The 11,115-nt window shown below is 29.1% G+C and overlaps 1 protein-coding gene across 1 annotated transcript; it reads right to left on the reverse strand.

Moving 5' to 3' along the window:
* Positions 1-6,951: 6,951 nt before the first annotated feature.
* LOC129915343 (protein takeout-like) lies at positions 6,952-8,117 on the reverse strand. The gene is made up of 5 exons (XM_055994840.1): positions 7,973-8,117; positions 7,812-7,895; positions 7,594-7,744; positions 7,382-7,521; positions 6,952-7,312 (listed from the first exon to the last, which is right to left on the reverse strand). The coding sequence occupies exons 1-5, from the start codon at positions 8,043-8,045 to the stop codon at positions 7,008-7,010; spliced, it is 753 nt and encodes a 250-aa protein (XP_055850815.1). The 5' UTR covers positions 8,046-8,117; the 3' UTR covers positions 6,952-7,007.
* Between the last annotated feature and the right edge of the window lie 2,998 nt (positions 8,118-11,115).

Raw genomic sequence — 11,115 nt, forward strand, 5'->3', positions numbered from 1 at the left:
TAGTCTGATAAACTCAACTTATCTGAAAATTTATAAAACATATCGTGGGCACAACGTCAACACCACGAATCTGCAAAATTGTAGTTTTGAGAAAAACGGCTTCAAAGTTTTGGAAACACATGCAATCTTATATAAACTTGATAAACAAAAATTGATATTTTAGGCTTCTAGGCAACAGATGGAGGATAGGGGTCGACACAGTGAATAGAGGGACCGATAACAAGTTTTTTAATTTTTTTGGCTTTGTGCCGACAATATTAAAACTAGGGAATATCAATTTTAATCTGATAGTATTACATCAATTGCAGTTAACTCGGTAATACTGTCGAAGTGTCGACCATTGACCTCAAATAGATTCAACTCGTGACAAGATTACAAAATCCTGTAATAAATTGTATAAATAAATAAATAAATAAATAAATTGTATTGATGTAATTTAAAGTTTATTTTCTTTATTAAGAAAGAGCATTTAAACTGAAACCTGTTTTATATATAATGTATGCTTTTACTATTTATTGTTTAATACTTGATTATTTAAGTATTGAATAACAAATTAATATCATGTTGGTGTCACTCTGTTGCATTTTATATTTTTGTCTTATTATTAAATTTTTATTTACATGAAATTATCATTAAAATAATTGATAACACTTTAGTAACTTGATCCAGTTTTCATAAAATGTAAGAATTCAACTACAAGCACCTAATGATAATTAGATTAACCTGGGTCAGCAGCGTATTAGGGGATGCTGTCTTCGTCGATAAATGCTAAAATTTATAGTCTAAGAGCCAGGAGCAGATTTCTTGCGTGATAGGTAACCGATTCATATGAATGTCAGAGGTAGCGTGGGTCATGGTGATGACGAATATCTTAGTCTGCCTGCATTTATTTGGGGCGTTGTCGAGAAAAAGCGCATCAAAAGTACCATTTTTCTGAAAATCGATTTAGTGAGCGTAACCACTTAAAATTTATTGATAACCAACGCCACATACTCACTGATAACAAATATACCAATGGCAGACATTTTAAGTGCGGCCAAACCCCCGGCAGACTGTCCAGAAAATGCAGTTTTTCTGAAAATTTATTTATTTTACTTTTTCACATAACTCGCGTATTATTGGACCTAGCAGAAAAAATTTTATAGCAATCTTAAAGATAATTTAATTTCCTACAGAATATGTTAAATAAGTTTTTCCATTAAACCTTCGGTTTAAGAGTTAGAGTGGTTTTTTTGAAGCAAGTCAAAGGGTGATTTTCTTATTTTCGTCATATCTCTTTTATTTGAGGTTTTTTAAAAATTACTTTGAAGCAAAAGTTGTAGATCTTTTTATTACCTTCATTTATTACATTAACGGTTTTTCGATTTGACAGACCTTTTTCGATCTGTAGGAAAAAAACTTCAAAAAGTTTGCAATTTGGTTTATGTTCTAAAAGATACAAAAAGAATTGGCTGCTTTTATCTGCTTCTCTTTGATAGAGAACGATATATCTGTCGAAAGACATAGTACAAAAAAAAGTATTTTGGTGCATCCTGACCTGTTTCAATACATATCTTGAGTTCTATTGATCGCACTGTCAAGATTGATGTCTTCAGTCTTTGGGGGAATGACAGAGCATCAGTCCTTATATTCAGAATGTGATTTTGTGTTAATTTAGTCTACTCACATTAATTGGAAAACTCGCGATATTTAACCCCTCGGAAACCATATAAAGCCGCGATTTAAAGCTGCCAGACTTTTGAATTCGTTATTAAAAAGCATAAGGCTATAAAACTGCATACTCACATTTTGGTTATACCTCCACTCCCAAAATTTGCTGTGGGCTCTTAGACTTAGTATATGCACCCGAAATTGAAGATATTTGTACTATTAGAAAAAGTCTAAGGTAGCAGAAAAATGTTAGAATTTAATATTGTAATTGTTGAAAAAAATTGTATCTATGGAAAAAGTTACATAGAGATTTAATTTACTGATTTTGATTTTACTCGAAGATTTTCAAAAGAGCCGTTTAAAGTATTTAATTAAGAAGGATTTTGGTGAAAATTGACAACAAGTTTTTTTTTTGCTCTTTTCTCAAAAGCGTAGTTTTTCGACTATTTCACTTTGCCTTACAAACGACTTTATTTAAAATGAGTACAATCAATATTTTTCTTATAATTTTTCAATAAAATAGCTTTATTTTCAAATAACGTAACACAAACAAACTACATTGAAATGTATTTTTTCTTTATTTTATACTCATAAAAATAATTAAGTAATTTTAAGACACGAAAGGAAGGCCTTTATAAAATTAAGAAACCAGTTTTATCTTATTTTGCAAAATTTGAGAAAATAATCTTTTAAAATACAAAAGATACAGATTTTTGAGACGTTCTAGCCTAGTCAAAATCGTATTTTTTTTAGCTTTGAATAAAAGTTTAATACTTAAATAATAATATTAGCTAAAAAAACAGTCAAATAATTTATTAAACATTTCAGGTAATATGTTCCTAATTTGAGTTAATTATTTTCAGACTCGAAGAAATGACAGATTTTTGGAACGCCATAGTCGAGCAAAAATTGTACTTTTTGAACTTTGCCTAACTTTTCAAAGCTCAAAAATAATTTGCATTTAAAAAAAACTACGCTCAATGATTTCTGATACATTAAAGATTATATGTTCCAAATTTGGTTTAATTATTTCAGGAGACAAAAAAGTTACAGATATTTTTAAATACCCAAATCAAGCGAAAATCGTACTTTTTGAACTTTGACTAATTTTTAAAAGCTTAAAATCAATTTTAATTTCAAAAAAAGTAAGTTGAATGATTCGTTATATATCAAAGACATTATATTAAAAATTTGAAGCAATTATCACAAAAGACAACAAAGTTACAGATTTTTGAGACGCCTAAGTCCATATGGGCCCACTGTGCAACGCCCCAAATAAATGCAGGCAGACTTAGGTATTCGTCATTACCATGACCCACGCTACCTCTGACATTCATATAAATCGGTTACCTCTCACGCAAGAAATCTGCTCCCGGCTCTCGGTCTATTAATAGTTTATTGTAAAACAACATTTATGATACAGTTTTTGCATTTTTTTTTTTTATAAATTTTAGGTAAATTTTTACTTTGTATTAAATCAAAATGTATATCTACGTCAGTGGTGCCACTTTGCTGCAATTGCATTAGATCTACTGCGCTCTTTTAACAATAATACATCTATGGCGAAAAAATCAAATCTAGCAATATCGGAATACAAATTATGATGTAGACTTTCTTTGAACAAAAAAAAAATCAAGTCAACCCAGCAAAATGAAAAGTAAGGATAAGATTCAGAGTCAACAAATATTTTAACAAATTTTGTTTAATACCATAGAAAATTTGTCGAAAACTAAAACCCTGGATTTTAGCACTTGCGAAAACGTTCCATACAGCTCCAGTGGATTATTAGCAGTACAAAATGTACAGTAAAAGCATATGGATAGAAAATTCAAACATTATTATTAATAGAAATTCAAAATTAAAAAAATTGAACTTTAATAAATCGCTCCACTTTAATAAATCATTCCACAAAAATTGCCGCTGTTGCCCTATTGTTTTGTTATTTATTTATTGAAAGGAACAAAAATTTATTTTATTTTTTAATTTATTTAAATTTCATAAATAAAACGGTATCAAACGATTGCCTACGTTATTTAAGAAAAAAAAATAATAGTGAGGGACAATTTTCCATCGTTTAAGAGATAGAAGAAATTTTCTGACAAACTGAGTTCAAAAAATAATATTTTAACAGAACGACAGCACCTACAATATTAAGGAAGGTTTACCTTTTTCAAAAAGCCAGAAGTTTTATCCTATACATATTTGAGTTTAAAATAAAATATATTGAATAAAGTGTATTTAAAAAAAAAAAACTCAGAAATTCTATTTTTTGGGCAAAAATTATTTTATTTTTATGTGTACTGCTGAAAATAACTTAGTTCTTTTAAGTAAAAAACAAAATGTTTTAAACTTTATTTACTGTATCCGTCATATGTTCTGTGTGTCGTCTGTCCGTCTGTATGTACCTCGAAATGAAATGAAAAATGTTAGAAAATTCTTATACATATGCACATATAAAAAATTATTAAAAAAACGGCTTTAACGATTTTCAAATATTTTTTTTATAAAAAACTCCTTTCCATACAAGAAATCAGATTGCATACTTCGTTTTGTAATTAAAACCCTTAAAAACCGTGTTTTATTAATTATAAAAAACAGATTTTATATATTTTTTACATTTATCAGAAATATGCTTAAATAAAATCAAATTCTAATTTTCCCTATTTTGTTTTTTATAAAAAACATTTAAGATAACAGCTGCTTTTACCATATGAGCGAGTACGTGCGAGCTCGTCGTGTATTTTATTATTTTTTTTTAATAAAGTGTTCACCATGGTGTATACGTACTTTTTTTTTAATAAATATTCTTCTTTGTTGATTTGTAACACAACTTGAATCCCAAGTGTAATTACATGTGACCCAGTCATGAATTTGATTCTTTTTTGTATTGAGTCTTTGAGAGTCTGCGGACCCCTAACAAAAAATTGTCAGTAAAAAATAAATTTAATTTAATTCTATGTATCAGAATCTTTAAATTAACATCGTTATACCCTGTTCCTGACATTGAATCCTGCCCATTAGCCCGGATCGACCTTTTATGGTAAAAAATAAAATTGAAAAATAAAAAACATACCCCCGCCACACCCCATACCAAAAAAGTATAAAAAGATTTGTATTTAGTTTTCAAAATATCCGCTAGGGGTCGCGCATTCGCACTGGAAATTGAAAAACAGAGAACAAAATAGGCTTATAAAACACGTAGGTAATTAATTAATTAATTTATGCATTCTTCTTCTTTAAGAAGCCTCCATCAGCCATTCCTCATTGCAATTGAAACCTGAAAAAATAGGATTAGAAAAAGCCGATAGATCAGGGCTTACGAAGCAAAAACATATATTTTTCAGTTTATAACTTTCGTTTTGTTTATTTTTTTAAAAATTTAGTTCCTTAATTCTGAGCTAAAAAGAAAATACAATACAAGGAAAGATACATTTTTGCATTCCAATGCGCGACCCCTAGCGTTGGGAAAAAAATTCAAAAAATCATTAAATTAGTTTTAGTTTATCTATGGAACTTCTACTTGGGGTACTATTTTGAATTTTCAAAAAATTAAATTTTGCTCCGGCCTACTGCCCATATCATAACATAGAAAAGCATTGCATTGCCCTTTTGTAATTAAAACTAGATTCATATACCTATCTATTATTGAGAGGGGTCCGCGCACCTCAGGTTGAGAATCGATGATCTAAGCCATTCAGAGAACTAAATTATAACTGCTCTTTTTTTTTATCACACCGTAAATACGTATAATAACAATTTTCTCTAAAAGATACGAGTATTAGACTGGGCCAAAAAAATAAAATATTTTTTTTTTTGAAAGTTACTTCGAAAATCTTGTTCAGGATGATGAAAAAAAAATTTGGTGAAAATTTGAGCCGTTAAAAAAAATTTTAAGAGGTCTATCATCGGTGTTTTTTATTTTTATACATGATATGATGTTTTACAACAGAACTGCTAGACGATCAAAGTAAAAAAAATTTCTGTTCATTTTTTCTTATATAAAATTAAATTTTCTACAAAAAAGATCTAATTGAAAATTTTCGTCAGACGAGCCGTTTTCGAGTAATTAAGCTTTTTAAATCGAAGTGTTTTTTCAATTTGACTGTTTCACTTTGGAATTTTGTGATGAGCAAATAAGTGAATAGAAAAATAAAACCACGACAGATTCTTATAGAAAATTTAATTCTCTACAAAAAAGGTCTCAAAGTAATTTTCCCTAAATTGAGTTCTGAAGAAGTTATTCACAATTTAAATTGAGAAAAAAATTAAAAAATCAATTTTCAATTTCAAAATTTTCTAATTCACTGAAAATTCAATATTTTCAAATTAACAAGATGTTTTCTTGTAGGGACTTAAACGTTCTATAAAAAGTTCCTTGGCAGCAAATTAATTGCTTTAACCGTTTAAAAGATAATCGTATTCAAATCGCAATGCATACTTGTCATAAGAAAACTATTGAAATCAGTGGGCATTGGTTTTGATACGAATATCTTCTTAACGGTTAAAGCAATTAATTTTCTGCCAAAGAACTTTTTATAGAACGTTTAAGTCCCTACAAGAAAACATCTTGTTAATTTGAAAATATTGAATTTTCAGTGAATTAGAAAATTTTGAAATTGAAAATTGATTTTTTAATTTTTTTCTCAATTTAAATCGTGAATAACTTCTTCAGAACTCAATTTAGGGAAAATTACTTTGAGACCTTTTTTGTAGAGAATTAAATTTCCTATAAGAATCTGTCGTGGTTTTATTTTTCTATTCACTTATTTGCTCATCACAAAATTCCAAAGTGAAACAGTCAAATTGAAAAAACACTTCGATTTAAAAAGCTTAATTACTCGAAAACGGCTCGTCTGACAAAAATTTTCAATTAGATCTTTTTTGTAGGAAATTTAATTTTATATAAGAAAAAATGAACAGAAATTTTTTTTACTTTGATCGTCTAGCAGTTCTGTTGTAAAACATCATATCATGTATAAAAATAAAAAACACCGATGATAGACCTCTTAAAATTTTTTTTAACGGCTCAAATTTTCACCAAATTTTTTTTTCATCATCCTGAACAAGATTTTCGAAGTAACTTTCAAAAAAAAAAATATTTTATTTTTTTGGCCCAGTCTAACGAGTATACCTTGTGTTAACATTGATTTTTTTCAAGGCCACGAAAAGATTTAGCATATAGGAACTATAGTACCTATTTTTAAACGCTCTAATATCCTTAATATAGTTACTTGGATTTCGGTTCATATTCAGTACACTACACAAATAACAGCAATTTTAAATAAATAAAAAAAAAATTAATTATCATAAATAATAATATTTCATAATTTATTTCAGCCGTAGAGAACAATAAAACCTTATTCCGTAGCAAACAACTTACTGTATGGATATTTTGAGAAAACATTTGCTATCACACTTTGGAATATCGAGGCAAACGCAGCTGTTATTGAATTCCTCACTTCTCCAAATATTTCTTTCCAATTTTCATTTAAAAATAAATTCATATTATCACCCAAAACCTTATCACCATTGAATAAATTCCTAAAATCGAAATGTAATCGACTTGTTTCAATTTGAAGTTTGACATTTTTAACATTCATATAGGTTTCGCCATCTTTGACAAGAGATTCCGCTAAAATTGACACCTTAAGTCGAAGATTATCTGATGGCAAAACATAAATTAATTAGTAAATGAATGGTGTGTAAAAAAAAAAGAAATAAAGCAACTCACCCATTGTAATGTTACTTTTTCCATTGCCACTAACTGGTAGAATAAGAACTTTTCCCTTAATGGTATAATCACCAAATAGTGTCACTGAATCAGTTCCAAGAGTGATTTCATGAACTCCATTAATTTCTTTACCAAATCCTCTGAAAAATGTATTAAATATACAATTTAATTCTAAAAAAATATTTGAAGTTACTACAAAAACGGCTTCTTACTTGACGTGAAGAACTTTTGCATCTTTTATACCAGTTAGTTCACTGTTTTGGAATCTCAAATCAATATTGACAGGGCTTTCTTTACCTTGGTTAATACTTATTTCATTAATTTTCAACGGATTAAGGCTAACAACGTTAAGTGGGGCATAACCTTAAAGTTAATAAATCAATATATCAATTACATGTAACAGAAAAGACCACGCAAAAGAAATTTATACCATTTATTTTTTCACTTAACAAAAAGTTAACAATCTTCTTTATGCACTCTTCATCGCCATAAGGACATGGTTTTGGTGATTTTGCTAAATTATTTTGAATTATCAAAATTATTAATCCGAGTTCAATGTTATCACAAAGTAAAGAAAAATTATGTCCTTACGAAATTTTCCTTGACATATTGTTATCGTTGTTGCCAAAAGTATAACTAAATTCAACACCACCAACCGATACATTATTATTGTTATTATTATTTTCGATTGACTTAAAGTCTCGCTTGAATGTTCAACACGATTGTTGGGCGATGTAGAGAGTTTATTTATTTTATACTTTTGGAATGAGTCATTCAAGCAGCGATTTTTCCAAGATGAACTGGAATTTAATAGTTCTGATCTAGGTAAAAACTGCTGCGGTCAATGGCAAAGTAGCAAATAAAATGGGAAAACATGAAAATTAAAGAATTTGAGAACAACTTTTTTTTATATGCAAACGTAGGTATGAAGCTTCCATTGAAACCGGTTGGTTTATGAATAAATTAGTGAAAAAAAGAACAAAATTATTTTTTTAATTTGCAATAAATCAAAATTAAACATTTAGCTGATTAAGGGCCAATTTTTCAATAGTCAGATAAACCTCAGTTAGAGCTTATTTCTAGGAATAAAAGTTTTTTTTATATTGACATTTGGCAGTTTTTATTCTTCTGATAGTCTAACTGACGATTGAAAAATCAGGGCTAAATTTAATTAAAACAAACAAACAAACAAAAAAAAAAAAAAACTAAACAAAGAAGCCATAAATTTAATTTCTGTGACTTTAGCTGGTACCTTTTATAGTGTGACAACTGTTCGTCGCGTGCGTGAATTAATCATGGTAAAAATGTTTGGTTGTTTAAATGAGTTGAAAGAGGACAAATGCTCTTTCATTTGGTAAATCACATGCCTCTAATTTAAGTTTTCTTATACATCTTACATACATCTTATGTCTGAGACAAAAATATCTGACACAAATCTCCCACACGTAAGCAAGTGGACGCGTAACATGAGTCGGTGACAAGAGTCTGTAAAATTAGTTTGTCTGTGACATGGAACTTTGCTCATTGCCTGATTGAAACGAGTGTGTGTCACGTATTTGTGACACGACGCTGTGACACAGGTCTTTGCTTATTAAATGAGGGCGTGACACGAGTGTGTGACACGATTCTAAGTACGAGTCTGTGATATGGATCTTTGCTTATGGCATTAGTGCGTGACACGAGTTTGTGACACGAATCTGTGACACGGGTCTTTGCTTATAACATGAGTGCGAAGTCTGTGACATAAGAATGTGACTTGAGTCTTTTTTCTTATGACATGAGTGCCTCACACGAGTCTGTGACTTCAGTGCGTGACACGAGTAAATGCTACGAGTTTTCGATACGAATTTTTCGCATGAGCTTGTGACACGATACTTTGACATGAGTTTGTGACATGAGTCTTTCAGAATTTTTTGTAAAAATTGTTTTGAGTCGTTATTTGTAAATCGATTGTTAATAATCGACTTAAAAACATACGTTTTATCTAAACCATGCCCACAACTTTGAAATATTGCTGAGTTTGATTGGATGTCTTCAGTATTCGAATCATTACATACTTTTTCGCAAGGAGTTATCTTCTTATCATTAAGGTTTCGCGATGTAGTCTTTGTGAAACTCTTAAGATCATCCTCTCAGAGAAAACTTCCATCTCAGATTCCAGTGAACGTTATCTTAGACCTTGGTTTAAAATATAGCTATGAATATGTACTCTTTTTTCCATTGGAATTTCTTAGAAAAAATGATAGATCTAGTTTTATTTTCCAGTATATTAAAAATTTAATTTCAAGGTTAAAACAAGATTTAAAATTTAATGTGAATAATAACGATTTATTTTATAAACTAGTTCTGATTTAATTTTACAAAGTTCAAAATAAATTGAGTTTTAATAAAAAGCTAGCAGTTGAACTTTTTAATGAAAACTTATTTTAAATGGAAACTAGATTTACTAAAAACTAGTTTTTAAGTTTTGCAAAAATGTGAATAATATGGACGTTAGAGTTTCCGACAGAGAAAGAAATTAAGAACCTATCCCAAGAAAACAAGGTCCAGGTCGAAAAATAAAATATAAGTTAATAGAACTATACAAAGAATCTGAAAACAAAAGTTAATCTAATGTGTAAGAGCACAGTTTTAGTTTTTGTGGGCCAATTTACATATATCATTTTATGAATTTATGAAATTAAAGCCAAATGTCAAAGAATAAAATGAACTCCAAAAATTAATTTTTGATTTTATTTATATCTCGAAAGCCATATTATTGCTCAAGTTTTCCCAAGTTTTCAAGTTTTTTTAGTAAATTTTTATTGGTATTGGAGAAGGTATTAAAGAAGAAATGGTTTTGTTTAATTACGAACAAAATGCAAACAACACGATCCCCCGGGACATCGATAGTAGGTATTTCTATTGGTCACAAATTTTTTTTATATTCTCTGGCAATTTCAATAGCAATTAAATTAGAAATGTGGAGATCACTTTCATCTAAGGCATCCCTAGCTGGGAGTAAGAAATGGCATACATAGCACCACTCTTCATCCCTCCGATCATCTTAAAATTATATAAATATATTATATTAACCATGCTATAACCAAGCTCTTTAAGTTTGTCATTAAAATTAAATGTTCCATGGTTAATTATAATTAAATTGTTTTTATTTTTGATTCTCATAGCATGTATAACATTTTTATGCAGTTCAAAAAAATTAATAAATTTTCAATGCGGCGCAATGGTACCATTTCGAAAGTGTTTTTTTCTAACTAGAAAAAAAAAACACCATTTAACTCGAAATATTTTGATGCGCAAATTTCATTATTTTTGTCTACGGTATATGAAAAGTCGCTACAAAATTTCATCAACCAAAGCGAATGCAACACAGAAAACCTTTGCACTTACCCTTCCGGATGGAATACACGGTGGCTCATTATCTCAAATTAACTTTTATTGAACTCTTTTTTAATGCTAAAAGCCGCCCCACTATAAACAAAAGAGCTGAGCAGCGAACTTTATTTTTTTTTATTAATTTTTTTTAAACATCAATGACATTCGAAGGATTGCAAATTAGCCTCAAAGTTGGACACAGCGTCTAGACACGTTTATGTTTTATGTTTCTTCATTTGGTTCCATTAGTAAGTTAGAACGCAAGCTTAAGAGCACTGATCACAATAGAGAATAGAGCATAGTGAAGTGTATTTATTTAGATAACACTGGTTAACAAAATTAAACTTTTTTTTTGTTGC

The sequence above is a fragment of the Episyrphus balteatus genome, chromosome 3 (genome assembly GCF_945859705.1).
Source record: "Episyrphus balteatus chromosome 3, idEpiBalt1.1, whole genome shotgun sequence".
In the NCBI taxonomy this organism is placed as follows: Eukaryota; Metazoa; Arthropoda; class Insecta; order Diptera; family Syrphidae; genus Episyrphus; species Episyrphus balteatus.

Excerpts from the sequence above, each read along its gene's own strand:
- LOC129915343 (XM_055994840.1), bottom strand. The coding sequence starts at position 8,045 with ATGTATCGGTTGGTGGTGTTGAATTTAGTTATACTTTTGGCAACAACG. Across the intron at positions 7,522-7,593 it reads GCAAAAGTTCTTCACGTCAA|AGGATTTGGTAAAGAAATTA; the intron begins GTAAGAAGCCGT and ends TACATTTTTCAG. Across the intron at positions 7,313-7,381 it reads AAAAAGTAACATTACAATGG|ATAATCTTCGACTTAAGGTG; the intron begins GTGAGTTGCTTT and ends TTTTGCCATCAG.